General features: G+C 50.6%; 1 protein-coding gene across 1 annotated transcript; it reads left to right on the top strand.

Annotated features, from left to right (window-relative positions):
- The first annotated feature begins 5,265 nt into the window (after positions 1-5,265).
- ATP5MJ (ATP synthase membrane subunit j) lies at positions 5,266-10,707 on the top strand. The gene is made up of 4 exons (XM_019983773.2): positions 5,266-5,422; positions 9,029-9,152; positions 9,846-9,869; positions 10,565-10,707. Exons 2-4 carry the CDS (start codon positions 9,029-9,031, stop codon positions 10,597-10,599), a joined length of 183 nt encoding a protein of 60 aa, XP_019839332.1. The 5' UTR covers positions 5,266-5,422; the 3' UTR covers positions 10,600-10,707.
- The last annotated feature ends 4,374 nt before the right edge of the window (positions 10,708-15,081 follow it).

Raw genomic sequence — 15,081 nt, 5'->3', positions numbered from 1 at the left:
TGCAAGCCCTCCAATCAGAGCCCTCCACAAGGCACACTGCTCAACCTCAGGCCGCTGGCCCCGCCCCACCACAAGCCCTCCAATCAGAGCCCTCCACGCACCGGGGCTGCTGGGAGCTTGTGGCGCCAAAGGACCCCATGGCGCCGACGCACTGCGCTAGGCCTGTTGGGAGCACTGCTCTTCAGCCCACACAGAGGCTGCGTGACTCGGGGTTTGGCCGTCCATTACCAAAATTGGGGAAATGAGGCCTTCAGGGTCCCTCGGCCTTGTGGAGGTGGGCCCAGCATCAGGGGACCGTAGATGTGCAAGACCAGCGCCCCCAGTGTCTCTCCAGCCTCCCCCTCAGGGCTACTCCGTCTAAGGCCTGGCAATCTGGGCCGAGAAGGAACAGAAGTTTATTGCGGACCTCCTGTGCGCCTGGCCCAGTGCAGGGTCGCAGTGATAGACCTCAGGGTGAGGAAGATGAAAGGCAAACCGACCCTGCTAACCTCAGACACCTTGCACCTAATTTGGTGAAAGGAGCAAGAAAGCTAGGGAAGGCTTCTTGGAGAAAATGACACCTAAGTGGACACCTGCGGGAGAACCGATAACAAGCTGGGTGAAGGAGGACTTGGAGGGGAGGTAATCCGCTGATGAAGGCAGGGGGCTCTGGGAGCTGAGAGCATCTGGACGGAATTTAGGGGGCCAGAACTTGACTGGCCGCAACTTGAGTTGCGTCTTCCTTGAGTGGTTTTTCCAGTGGTCATGTATGGATGTGAGAGTTGGACTGTGAAGAAGGCTGAGCACCAAAGAATTGATGCTTTTGAACTGTGGTGTTGGAGAACACTCCTGAGAGTCCCTTGGACTGCAAGGAGATCCAACCAGTCCATTCTGAAGGAGATCAGCCCTGGGATTTCTTTGGAAGAAATGATGCTAAAGCTGAAACTCCAGTACTTTGGCCACCTCATGCGAAGAGTTGAGTCATTGGAAAAGACTCTGATGCTGGGAGGGATTGGGGGCAGGAGGAGAAGGGGATGACAGAGGATGAGATGGCTGGATGGCATCACTGACTCGATGGACGTGAGTCTGAGTGAACTCCGGGAGTTGGTGATGGACAAGGAGGCCTGGCATGCTGTGATTCATGGGGTCGCAAAGAGTCAGACACAACTGAGCGACTGAACTGAACTGAGTTCGTCTTCCTTCCTAAATCCATTTCTCGGAGGCAATGTCCTCCCCACAGCTGCACAGAAACAGGTGGTAAGAGGTTCACCTTTGGAGATTATCAACAAATGGATGGTGGTTAAAACCCTCAGAGCAGCTGAAAAGGTCCAGGCCAGAGTGAGTGGAGATGGACAGAAGCTAGGAAACAGCCTGAAAGAAAAGGCAGAGAGGACAAATCCAGCAAAGATACTGACGTTACTGCCTGCCCACCTTAATATAATCAGTGCCCAGTGCAGTGTCGGGCACCATGTGGGCTCCCAGGAGCAGTGTGAAAGAGTGCCTGAGCAGCATGAAGAACATGTACTGATCAACAGTGTGAGAGCCAATCAGTTCAGGACTGGGAAATACGCAATGAGTGGCAGTTAAGAGGTCAGCCTGAGAGCAGTGCAGGTAGAAGTCAGACTAGACGTGGTTGAACTACTGGTTTCTTACAAAAAATGAACCCAGCATGGTACTGAGCTAGCAGTTCCAGGTCCTAACTTGGCCACACCACCAACATATGAGATCTGGGCCTTGGAGTTTTGGCTGATCCAAATACTGAACCGCCTCACATGTACACATTTGTGGGCAAGGGAAAGACAAGAAAATGTGATCATAAACTCATTGAGACTCTTTGTACGTCGTTCAGCATTGATTGAAAAACACTACAAGTTTGGTGAAAGCTAACACATGTTCGAATTTTGCAAGATAGGCTGTTGTTCAGTTGCTCGGTCATGTGCAACTCTTTGTGACCCCATGGACTGCAGCACACCAGGCTTCCCTGTCCTTCACGGTCTCCGAAAGTTTGCTCAAACTCCTGTCCATTGAGTAGGTGATGCCATCCAACCACATCATCTTCTGTCGTCCACTTCAATAACTGCAAATCCCATTTGTGTTCCCTAGTACATTATTAGTACATTACTAGTATAAGGAGACGGAGAAGGCAATGGCACCCCACTCCAGTACTCTTGCCTGGAAAATCCCATGGACAGAGGAGCCTGGTAGGCTGCAGTCCATGGGGTTGCTAGGAGTCAGACACGACTGAGCGACTTCACTTTCACTTTTCACTTTCATGCATAGGAGAAGGAAATGGCAATCCACTCCAGTGTTCTTGCCTGGAGAATCCCAGGGACAGGGGGGCCTGGTGGGCTGCCGTCTATGGGGTCACACAGAGTGAGACGTGACTGAAGTGATTTAGCAGCAGCAGCAGTACGAGGAGATCCAACCAGTCCATCCTCAAGGAAATCAGCCCTGAATGTTCATTGGAAGGACTGATGTTGAAGCTGAAACTCCAATACTTTGGCCACCTGATGCAAAGAACTAACTCATTTGAAAAGACCCTGATGCTGGGAAAGATTGAAGGCGAGAGGAGAAGGGGACAATAGAGGATGAGATGGTTGAATGGCATCACTGACTCAATGGACATGAGTTTGAGTAAACTCCAGGAGTTTACTGGAGACCAGAAGTCTCCAGGCTTCTCTGTCCTTGGGATTTCTGAGGCAAGAAAACTGGAGCATGTTGCCATTTCCTTCTCCAGGGGATCTTCCTGACCCAGGGATCAAAACTGTGTCTCCTGCATTGGCAGGTAGGTTCTTTAACATTGAGACACCACGGAAGTCCAAAAACGGGATTAAAGCACTACAGTATTTTATAACAACAGAAGGTAGCTGAAGATACTGCATGCTAACAGACAATATGATACATAACCCCTGGGGGAGGAGTCAGCAGGACATGTGGCCGAGGTCACCTGTTTAGACTAAGAGCCTTTCAATGGACTGCTGGATGGATTGGATCTGCTGCTTCAGTTGTGAGCCTTCTTTGAGGATGACAGACAAGTGATGACAGGTCTGGAGATGCCACAGGCTTGCCCCAGGGCCTGCTTTGACCCCTTACTTTCACTAGTAGTTCTTGGCCTCTTTAGTCACTTGGCCCAGCTCATCCAGCATTCCTGCCCAAAGTCCAGAGTTCACAAGAGGCAGCTTGATATTTCTGCATAGGCACGTGGACACCTAGGTCAGGGCACCTGGGAAGGCCCCAGAGTGGGCCTTGGTGGAGGTTTCCCATATTTGCATTCCCGGAGCTGGTGGGGCTGCAGGCCCAAAGGGAAAACAGCAGAAGACGATTACAAATGATGTTGATGCCATGAGCAGGAGAAGCTTTGCCCAAGACTTTCCTATCTTCACTGACCCTCCTCAGCCACAAAATATAGCACTTTGTGCTTTGAATAAATCTTCTGGGATGGCCCATTCTTTAAACATTGTTTTCTTTGAACATGGGCCATGTTTCTTTCGGGCCATGTTGGATTATCGACTGCTACTGCTAAGTCCCTTCAGTCGTGTCCGACTCTTTGCTACCCCATAGACAGCAGCCCACCAGGCTCCCCCGTCCCTGGGATTCTCCAGGCAAGAACACTGGAGTGGGTTGCCATTTCTTTCTCCAATGCATGAGAGTGAAAAGTGAAAGTGAAGTCGCTCAGTTGTATCTGACTCTTAGCGACCCCATGGACTGCAGCCTACCAGGCTCCTCTGTCCATGGGATTCTCCAGGCAAGAGTACTGGAGTGGGGTGCCATAGATTAGCGACTAAGGACATTAAAATTCTGTTGATCCCAAGTGGAGTTTTAAGTTGAAATGATTTGTCTTGAAATAACTCCTTAAGGTTCTTCCTAAGTGCTTTTTGTCCTCTGCAGTTTTCTAACTCATTATAAGTCTAAAACATTCTTTTTCTAAGACTGTTTTTCAAACTTTTTCTTTGTCTCAAGATTCCTTTACACGCTTAAAAATTGTTGAAGACCCTAGAGAGCTTTTTGTGTAGGTTCTATCTACTTTTTTAGGGGTTACAACTGAGAAAGGTTTTATTTATTTTTAAATTAATTTTATAATATTAATAAAACTGTTTTGTGTTAAAGCAAATAATTAAGAAAAGTCACTGTGTTTGCCCCCCAATTTCTGTGTTTGAGAAGAGCGACACGTCTGCGTTTCCACAGACCTCTCAATGCCTGCCTTAATGGCTGACAGCTGGGTTCTCATTCTGTTGTGACATCACAAGTCATACAGCCTCTGGAGAACTCCACCATACACTTGTAAGAGGATTCTAATGAAAAAGAGAACATCTTACTATTATTATGGATAAAAGTTTTGACCCCTAAGGAGTCTTGAAAACCCCCAGACCACATTTTGAGCATCAATACTGTAAGATGACAAGCTTTTCGAGTTTGATGCACAGCTTCATTTAATTCTAAACTTTCTTCCCTTTGAAGCGGGTTCATTGCTGTTTCTCCTCCCTACCCTTCTTCCATCTGAACTCACTTTTCTTTTGCCTGAATAATGAACACTTTTTTTTTTTAATCCGCAGATCTACTGCTGATTATTCCCTCAGTCTTAGTTGGTCCAAAATGTCATTTCGCTTTCTTTATTGAATGCTAATTTCCTCACGCACAGAATTCTAGATTGGCGGTTATATTATGGTAAACTTTCTTGCTGTTCCTCTTTTGTCTGTGTTCCTCAATGGTTTTTTCTAACCCAGCCTCCAATTCAGCGATTCTTCAACTGTCTAATCTGTTGCTATAAATCAATCAAATTTCTTTTTGGCTCTTTTTCAGTCAGTTAAGTGGCTTTCTTTTTTTTTTTTTTTTTACAATTTCCAGTTCTCTGCTTAATTTTTCAGCCTTGTGTTTCTTTGTGCATACTAATCGTGGGTCTTTTTAAAACCTACGTTTTAAAACTCCAGTGTCTGGAGTCCCTGTGGAAGTCTTTATTTATATTGTCTATTGTGTAGAATTACTATGCACGGAATTGATGCATAAAAACATGCAGACCAAGAATGTTGATAACAAAGAGAAATGGCAAGAAACCCAGAGGTGGGAGACTCGGCTTCTCGGCCATTAACACAGCAAGCAGAGACTCCCGTTATCAGGTAGACCAACTCGTCCTCTTTGTCCAAGACCTTCCCTGTTGCAACACAGGAAGTCCTACTCCCGGGCAAATCCGGACTGTTGGTCACCTTATTATGACACAAAACCCGGCCACGTCCCCTCCCCCGCCGCTCGTGCTGTCGGCCTCCATCTGGTCGAACCGCTGGGGGCGCTGTGGTGCGCAGGCGCGGTCAGGTAGGCACTCTGGCCAGGGGCACCGTCGCTCCTTCCACCTTCCCGGCAGGCCCCGCGCGGCGCCTGCGCGCGGAGTGACCTTTCCGAGTTGGCGGTTCTGAGTTGGGGCTTCCCGAGCCTCTGGTCCTCGGCCGAGGTGAGTGTGTGGCCGAGTCCTGCGCTTGGCTTAGGGCCACCGGGATGGTGAGGGCTGGACCGCGGGCGGCGGAAACCCGGGGCCCCGTATGGCCCCCACGGCCGCGGGCAGGAGCTTCCCCGGCCCGCCCACAACCGCACCTCGACCCCCGCTGACCTTGGGGCCCAACCGCTCCCGCTGCCCACGCGCGTTTTCCCCCGCGGGCCCCCACTGTAAAGGGAGGTCGTCTCGGGGTTCGCTGTGCTTGGCGAGTGACGCCGAGGCCGCTCCACGCCTTTTCCTTCGGCCATGAAAGTCAGCCACCTCCTCCGAGGTTACGGGGCTAGTAAGTGATGGAGTCAGGATCCAAACTGAGCACTTCTGCGCCACGTCTAGTGGCCTCTCGCCTTACCCCTCAGGTTTCCTCGCTGCTTACTGTTCCCGGAGCTACCCTGTACGTGTGACAAGGCCATGGGAGGGGCGAGGCGGGGACCAGAAGGGGATCCGAGGTGGTGACTGCAGTTGCACGGACATTAAGCCTGTGAAGCCTGGTCCGGGCTCAACGGGTCAGACGTTTCCGGTCTTCAGTGTAGGTTCAGGTGACGGTTTGCTTAACGTAGCGCCAGAAACTGCAGACTGAGCCGGGCACAGTGGACTCCCATCTGGCCTTTGACTAGGATGGGCCTTTGAAGGAAAGGGCGTTAATAAAACCCACGCAGAGCTGGGAAACGTGGCTGGACAGAGTGGACTCAGGCAGAAGTATGGGGCCTCCGGGGCACTCACTCGTCCGACCGAGCGTGGAACCCTTGAGCCAAAGGCAGGTGGGAGGGAGCGTTTGCAGCGTACCTGCCCTGTAGCAGTCTCGGATCGTTTTAGGTGAGGAGAGAACGCCAGGGGCCTGGGCCTTGAACAAAAGATCCAGAAAACAGGTTATTTTGGTCTGTTCTTAGGGCCTTTGACCTTCCTGGTTTGCTTTGCTCTTTCCTTCTAGGTCTTCATCTGGCCTTGCCCCAAGGCCTCTAATGGGCCTGGGCCTTGCCCTCATCTTCTTAAGCTTAAGTCCTCTGTAGAACCCCAGGAGCTTAGTACTATTGCAGCCAGCTAGCCTTTTGCAGAGGTTCCTTCTGAGCTTGTTGTGATCATTTACTGAGTTTTTATTCCTCACCAGGCAGTAGGCCGGGCTTCCCTGGTGGGCTCAAACGGAGAAGAATGCTCCTGCAACGATGGAGACCTGGGTTCAATCCCTGGGTGGGGAAGATCCCCTGGAGGAGGGCATGGCAACCCACTCCAGTATTATTGCCTGGAAAATCCCCATGGACAGAGGAGCCTGGCAGGCTACGGTCCATGGGGTCGCAAAGAGTCGAACATGACTGAGCAACTGCACAGGCAGGCCAGGGTCCTTTATGTTTCCTCCTGAAATTCCATTGAGAGCCCAGCAGGGCAGGTAGAGCTGTCTGTGCTTCACAGAAAGGGAAACCTCTGAAGTGACATCTTTCAGACTTGGCCAAGGTGGAGGGCAAAGCAGGCAGAACTCATGTAGGAACCCAAGGTTCACAGGCTTCCAACCCCCTGGTCTTCCTTCCCAGTCAGTGCTGGGCGCAGGGAGGAGGGGAGCACGCTCAGCGCCTCTGAGCTCTTCCCCTCTGGGGCCCCAGAGGCGCCTCTGCGCCCTGTGGCGCGCTCTCAGTGCCTCTCGAGGTGGCGCCGTTGGCCTCCTGGAGCCGTGTGTCCTGAGGGAGCGTCCCAGTACTGCCTGGGGACAGGGCGTGTGAGGGCACCGCCGCGTCAGCCCCCAGGCCCAGGCCTCAGCCGGGGTCTGTGCTCTCCTGGGAAGAGCTGGGAGCCAGGCCTCAGAGCAGATCCTCAGTCATGAAGCGCAGATCCAGCTGGGTGAGCTCGGGCAGCTTCCTCCTGGGGTGCAGGCGATAAGCGTGTAAAGTGCTTCACACATGTGCTAGGTTTGTGTGACAGTCTTAGGGTGAGAACTGCGTTCTCTGCTGTCCGAGCTCTGGCCGTCCGCCGCCCCAAGTACAGCTGCGACTCCTTGTGTATGAACACTTGCTGTAGCACAGCAAGTACTGTGACACAGAGCAGCACCTCTGTCTTCACGACAGCCCTCGGGGGGCAGGCGAGGGGGGGGGGCGGTTTATCCCTGCTTTAGAGATGAGGAAACCGGGACAGTTCAAGTTAGCTGCCAAGAGGGACGGTCCAGGTGCGAGCCCCCGCAGCCGCTGTGGCCTTCCCGAGGGCTCTCCCACTCCAGGCACGTCCTGACCGCAGGGTCTCGGCCCATGTGCTGCCTCTGCTGACGACACTGTTCCCCCAGGAGCTCCTGGCTCTTTAGGAGCCCGTGTCTCAGCTCCAGAAACCGTGCCTGCCACCTCTTACATGCACACTTCACATCTGCTGAGTGAATAATGGCCACACGATACAGGTTTCACTCACGGAAAACCAGAGGAAACTGAAGTGAAATTTTGTGTAGCCAAGTAGACATGCGAAAGGAATGGGGTGACTGTCGGTCAGCCTGGGGCTGGGACTGGGGCGGCCTTGCTGACTGAAGCCGGAGCAGTGCTTCCTGGTAAGATGAGAGGTACTTTGATGTCGGTGTTCCTCACGATGGTTCGAGTGGGGATAGTTTAATAGATCACCTTGGATGTTGCAAAGCTTATTAAAATGAAAATGAGGGCACCTGATTTTAGAATCTGGTGAATTATAAACATGAGCAAAAGCACCACTTTGAGAACTGCACATAAAGGTGAGCTGTGTCAGTTCAGAATGTGAGGCTTTTCCTAATCAGATCCAGTAATTATTTTATTGATTAAATAAGTTATTACTGCGTTTCCTAGGAAGTGACGGTGTTCTCTCACGCTCTCTGTATTTGTTAAATTCTACTGTTAGTAGACCTCAAGACTGGGATGATGCAGCACTCTGTAGGTCATAACACTGAATTGCATAGTTGAAGTGTGCTAAGAGAATACAACTGAAAGATCTCTTTAAAAAATAAGAGGTGATGGGTGTGTTACCTAACTGGACGGGGGAAGTCCACCCACAAGTCGCACGTCTGTTGGTCACACTGCGGCGCGCACCATGAGCACCGCATGGCTTATATGTCGGGTGTGTCTCAGCACTGCCGAACTCAAACGGAAGGACTGAGGCTCGCTGGATGAGCGTGAGCCCGAGCCTGGTGTTGCCGTCACAGGGAACTCACCACGCTCTTTTTCAGCATCGAATGCCGACAACTCTTAACACGGTGATGCAAATGTACTAGTTTTAAAGTTTTAGAAGTGTGTGATTTTTGGCATAATTTGGGGACACTGTGGAGGGTAGCCTTCAGAGGCGGGCTGGCGATGGCAGTGCAGGCTGAGCGAGCTCTGGGCCTGGAGGAATGGGAAGTGACGGAGTGCACGGATGGCCAAGGTGGGGGGTATTGCCGGTGTGTGGAGCTTGAAAAGCTGTTTCGAGCGGAGCCCCCGTGTGGATGTTGGAATGGCTTTGGGGAGCAGGCCTGGCATAGAGGCTTGAATAGTTTGAGAAATAGGTTCAGACTTAATAAAGGGAAACCTCTTAGCAGTTAGGCTTACTGAAACAGCAGTCATGGTAATACTTAACCACTGTGCTCCTTTTCAGATGCTTCAGAGTCTTATTAAGAAAGTTTGGATCCCCATGAAACCCTACTATACCCAAGCTTACCAGGAGATTTGGGTAGGAACGGGGTTGATGGCCTACATCGTTTATAAAATCAGGAGTGCTGGTAAGTTTCTTTGTTTGATTCATTAGAGATCAGGAAGGAAATCCTTTCAAGAGGAATCACAGTTCACATTGTAAAGAAACTATGGCCCTTAACCAGCAGGGCACACCAGAAACCCTGGTGGTCCTGTATTCAAACATGGGGAGTAGAAGAGCTGTGTCAGCAATAAGGGAGATTTGAGCAAGACTTTGGCATCAGGGAATTGTGAATTTCCCTAGGTGTGGCAGTGTTCAGAGTGCATAGGCGACGTCCTTAGTTTTGAGAGATGCAGGTTAAAACACTTAGGGTAGAGTGTCCTGGTAAACAGTATTCTGTGTACCTTTCCCACCGATCTGAATGAATATTTTCATAATAAAGCTTGAGGCAAAGCATCCACTTGGTTCTCAGTAGAGCACAGATGAGGCCCAATTGTGTACGAATAAGAGAGAGGGAAGAAAGGAGAGAACTTTAAACTGCAGGGCTGGAGTTTGGGATGTGGTGGGGAGTGAAGAGGCCTGTTCAGAGAACATCTGTGGTAAAACTTTTTCCACTTTGTGGCTTTGAAGCACTACAGGATTACTATTTTCTGAAAGCTTCACTTAACAGCATTACCTAAGGTATGAACTTTTCAGCCAGATGATGATTTTGACAATAAGTTGGCTAAAGGCATTTTTGCAAAGAATTGGTATGACCAATTTTTCTTTCCATTTATTTTAGATAAAAGAAGTAAAGCCTTGAAAGGTAAGATTTCTGCTTAAAATGAGTGGGGAATGAGAAACACCATCACACCTTTCAGGACGAGGCGCCTCCTTATTGAGAATTGCAGCCGACAGCTGCTTCAATGAGCGGTCAGGCCCAGAGGGGACGTGTCGGAATGCAGAGCGCTGGTCTGCTGAGGCAGAGGCGCCGGATGTTCTGCTTCCTATAGACCGAGCTTAAAAACCGTTGCTCAGCCCTGGCTGAGTGTAGCTCCCAGGAGTGCAGTGAGTTGATGAGGGCTGGCTAGGCCTCCAGTGGGGACGCAGGAGCTGGCTGTGCGAGTGTAGCTCCCAGGAGTGCAGTGAGTTGATGAGAGCTGGCTGGGGCTCCAGTGGGGACGCAGGAGCTGCCTGTGCGAGCGGGCTGCCCTGGGAACGCCACTTGGACTCTGGTGCAGACATTTCCTCACTTCACATCCACATGACAGTGAAACTCTAGCCACCTGAGTCCCAGACAAACGCAGGGCTGGCCCGTGAGCTTGGGAGGAGACGTTTCCTGCCCTCGCTCTTTGTGTCCAGGTGGGTTCCACAGACCCTCCACGCACATTGCCGTAGAAATAGCCCTCTCTCTGCCTCCTGGTCTTGCCTCCGGCTTGTCAGTGCGGGCTTGCGTGATGACTGCAGTCTGCTCTTCCCTCCCTCCTAAACTGTCTCTGCGTTGTGCTTCTCTTCGGAAAGCTTCCAGCGCCGCTCCGGCTCATGGTCATCATTAACCAGCTTTCCGCGGACGGGACATCGGCCTGGCTGTGCTCTGGGAACGTGGGACCCCGTGTTGAGATGCCGCTGCCCTCGAGCCTGAATAAACATACCTGTGAGACCCACGCTGTCTGCACCCGAGTCCCTCCCTGCGCCCCTCGCCCGCCCTGTGCCAGCCCCACCCTGAGCAGGTCTGTGCAGCCATCCTCAGTGGCCCTGAGGGGCTGAGGGGTACGCACCCCAGTTAGTGCAGGAGTTGGGGGTCACATCTAGGCACTCACGCTCCCAAGGTCTGTAACTTTGCTAAACAGATGATTCTGCTGCTTAGTACTCTGACCTCCCTGAGCCTCCCGTTTCTCATCTGGAAAATGAACAGGGAAGTTCTAACAGGGTTACTGTGGAGCTCAGGAAGAGGAGGTGTGGGAAAGCGTGTGTTACTCAAACTGTAAAAGGCTTTAGAGGTGAGGCAGTGTTAAATCACATACTAGGTGGAATGAGAGATTCTGGGAGAAGATTTTCTTCAGAAGTCACTTATAAGGCAAGATACATAATTTAAAAAAAAATCGATTGATACTTCTTTTAGCTTGACTGATATCAAATGAACGCTGCATGATGTTTTTCTCCATCTAAGACAATTACCAAAACCCCTAGAATTGCGTTCAAAAAGTAGATCCTGAAGCAGTCAGCTCAGGGTGGAAGCGCAGGTGGGGGTGTCTGCCTGTGGAGTAGACGTGGCGGCCCGGTTCCAGGCTGGTCTCTGGCCACCTCCGCTTCTCTGAAGGGCAGTGGCCGTCCCTGAAGGGCAGTGACCGTCCCTGCGTGTTTTGTTCCCCAGCACTAGTGTCAAGCCAGGCCCACGGATGGTGCCTGAGAAATGGCTGCCACTTCTGAATGGGGTCTCTGAGCCTTGGTGTCTGTTGTAAAATGGGGATAAAACCCACTTTCAGCCTCGCTGGCTCCGACAGGGACCTGGCGTGAAAGTGTCATACAGTCCCAGAGGGCCTTGGCATTGAAGCTGGGGGCAGGGTTCCGTTCTCTTGCAGGAATAGCATTTTGTCCAATAACTGCGTCCAGAGGATGAGTCAGCTCTGCAGTTCAGAAGCACCTCATTTTAAAATTTGCTCATCTGGGCCGTCTGTTTTGAGACGGCATCCCCTGGAGGGCTGTCAGGAGGGACGAGCAAGCCCAGCATGTCCAGCTTCCTTCGGTGTAAGAAGAAGCCTGAGAACTTGTGTTCCTCACAGGTTCCCAGGACCACACTTTTGCTGATCCATACAAAAAACGCACCCACCACCAGCGTTCAGCCACACTCCCCACCGTGCTGCCCATCAGCACGTTCAGTCCTGAGAACCGAGCGAGGTGGGGCTGTAGTCCTGTATTACAGAGGAGACTGAGGCTGAGAGAGGGGCAGTGATGTGCCAAGGGTTGGCTAGCCAGGGCTGGGACCAGGACTTGGACTCCGAGAGTCTGAGCTCTGTCTGGAGAAGAAGGCGAGGCCTGGGAACAGGCCCTGATGTCAGCAGAGGCGTTGGTGTGCGGACCCTGAGAGCAGGTCCCCTCTGCTGCGTGCAGGTTCCCGTAGTTACAGTCATGCGGAAACAGTCTGTAAAAGATGCTTACCACTCCTCTAGAACCTGTGCGGAAAATGGGGTGAGGGGCTGTTGGGACTGTGGAAGTGGGCCCTGTGGCTCCTGAATGATGCACAGAGGAGGGACCCACCCCTGAAGATAAGCCAGCTGGTTTCTTTTTATTATTGAGTTTGTCACAGTATTGTTTGTGTTACCTTTTGTTTTGTTTTTTTGGTCATGTGGCAGCTGGAATCTTAGCTCCCTGACCAGGAATTGAACCTTCACACCCTGCATTGGAAGGTGCAGTCTTAACTGTTGGACCCGCAGGGAAGTCCCCGCAGGGAGTTACTGTCCTTGCCTCCTACGTGGAGTTAGGTTGTAGAAAGAAGCACTTTTATTGCTGCTCAGAACCCACTTGCTGTTTGGGCCCGAGGCAGCCTGTAGGGGGAGCTGGTGCTCCCTGCCAGCCCGGCTTCCTGTGGGCGCTGAGCACCAAGCTGGGACGGCCTGGAGCGGTGCTGGGGGCGAGGAGGGGCCCTCCCCCCGGGAGTGTTCAGAGCAGCTCTCAGGAGGTGCTGACCAGAGAGGCTTCTGCAGAAGCAGAGAGGGCCTCGAGCTCAGCTGCGAGCAAGAGCAGCCAGGTTCTTTTTCAGACGGTGCCACAAGGGGGCCCTTTATCCTGAAGTCTACCTGCTGCCCCTCCTCGTCTAGTACTCTGCTCTTCACCCTGAACCGTGGGGGATCCTGAGGCAGGTGGGGGAGAACACAGCTCCAGCATCTGAAGGGCTGCTTTTGAACAATGTGTTTCAGCCTCGAAGCTTCTGGAAGGAGGCACATGTTTCTTACTTGTCATTGTATATCTCAGGGGTACATGCACCCCAGTTGAGCTGTAAAGCAGCTGTAAGGTGACTGATCATAAATTCCAGATTTATGGGAAGGACACTAACTCACCTCTTTCCACTTGGTATCTCATGTAGGACCAGATGTTTGCATTAGGCATTCAGCGTAAGCAAAAGCTTGTACTTTGAGAAGATAAATAAAATGGACAAACCCTTTAGCTGGACTGGTGAAGAGAAAAAACAGTAACAAGAATGAGGGAGATGCCATTACTGTAGATTGTAAGCTGTTGAAAGGATAAGGAGGACCTCCCTGGTGGTCCGTTGGATAGGAGTCCACCTGCCAATGCAGGAGACACGGTCCCACACCTAATCCAGGAAGACCCTGTGTGCCACAGGGCAGCTGAGCCCTTGCAACGCCACGACGTAGCCTGTGCTCTAGAGCCCACACGCCGCACCTACTGAAGCCAGCACGGTGAAAAGCCCAAGCATCTCGACAAAAAGTAGCCCCCACTTGGCCACAACTACAGAAACCCCACGCACAGCAATGAAGACCCAGCCTAGCCAATAAATAAATAGGCTAAGGGAATATCACAAAAAGACCAGAAAATTCTACAGGGTGTATGAAGTAGACAAATTCCTTGTGAGATACAAACCACTAAAGCTCACTCGGGAAGAAATGGGAAAACTGAATAACACTGTATCTCTTAAAAAAAGTTTAATCTGTAGTTGAAAACTCTAGAAACTCCAGGCTCAGATGGCTTCCCTTGGTGAGTCACACCAAATTTTGAAGAATAATGTAATAACCAATTGTACACAAATTCTTCCTTAATAGAACAGGGAAACACTGCCCAACTCATTCTGTGAGATCAGCACCAGCTGCTCTCAAGTAATGAGAATGACATTAAAAATTATAGACCAGTATTCCTTCTTGAATATAGATGCCAAAGCCTTCAACAAAATTTTAGCGAATTAAATCCCATCAAAAGTAAAAAGAATAATCATGACCAATGTTTAAAAAAGGTTTAAGATTCAAAACTAAATGGGACGTAGGAATTCCCAGGTAGCTCAGCTGGTAAAGAATCTACCTGCAATGCAGGAGACCCCGATCTGATTCCTAGATTGGGAAGTTCCGAGAAACCTTGACTAGGATTAGGCTTAAGGTTGTGTGATCAGATCCCCCAAGAGAAGAATCTGGCAAACAGCAGAGAACCTACTGATCTTAAGAACAAAGACAGCACGGCCCTCAGCTGACTGCTAGTCTGTCTCCAACATGCTTTTCTCCAGGGAGTAGGAATCACTGGCATGCTCTTTAATAGGCGTGCTGACCTATTTATTTTAATACATGTTACAATGCCCAAACTAAAGTAGGAGTGGGGGAGGGATGGCATGGGAGGTTGAGGTTTGCAGATGTGTTAAGAATGCATATGGAAATTAGCATTGTAAATCAACTATACATCAGTTGAAATCGCAGTTGTTTCTTAGGGCGGTATGCTGTTACGTGTAGCAGAAATAAGGTGTTCTTTGCTTAACTAAGGAAAAACAGCTCGTCATGTTACAATAACAAGGAAAAACTACAGTCATCTCAAGAGATGACAAAAGAGACAAAACTAAGCGTCCATCCATGTAAAGTTTCTCATCTAAGCAAGGATAGAAAGTGACGTCCACAATGTAAGTGTGCCTGTAAAAAACTTCCAGCGAAGGTCATCCTCAGTGGTAAGACCGACTGCTTTCCCTTTAGGATTGGGAAGATGGGGTGATCTCCTCTCATCACTCCTATTCAGTGTTGGGCTGGAAGTACAGGCCATTCCAGCAGAGCAAGATAAAGACGTGAAAATGCATGGAGAATGGGATGCAGTAAAACTGCACAGACAGCATGATCGTACGGAGAAAACCTTAAGTCATCTTCCATAAAGCCGCCAGCCCTGTGAAATAGTGTTTAGCAAGTCTGCAGGATCAAATGTCAAAATAAAAAATCAGTTGTATTTCTCTGACAAACCTAGACAGCATATTAAAAAGCAGAGACATCACTTTGCCGACAAAGGTCCACCTGGTGAAAGCTACTATTTTCCCAGCAGTCACGCACTGCTAGGAG

This window comes from Bos indicus, chromosome 21 (genome assembly GCF_029378745.1).
Source record: "Bos indicus isolate NIAB-ARS_2022 breed Sahiwal x Tharparkar chromosome 21, NIAB-ARS_B.indTharparkar_mat_pri_1.0, whole genome shotgun sequence".
Lineage (NCBI taxonomy): Eukaryota > Metazoa > Chordata > Mammalia > Artiodactyla > Bovidae > Bos > Bos indicus.
This window is presented reverse-complemented; position numbering and strand designations above follow the sequence as displayed.

Excerpts from the sequence above, each read along its gene's own strand:
- ATP5MJ (XM_019983773.2), top strand. The coding sequence starts at position 9,029 with ATGCTTCAGAGTCTTATTAAGAAAGTTTGGATCCCCATGAAACCCTAC. Across the intron at positions 9,153-9,845 it reads TTATAAAATCAGGAGTGCTG|ATAAAAGAAGTAAAGCCTTG; the intron begins GTAAGTTTCTTT and ends CATTTATTTTAG. Across the intron at positions 9,870-10,564 it reads AAGAAGTAAAGCCTTGAAAG|CTTCCAGCGCCGCTCCGGCT; the intron begins GTAAGATTTCTG and ends CTCTTCGGAAAG.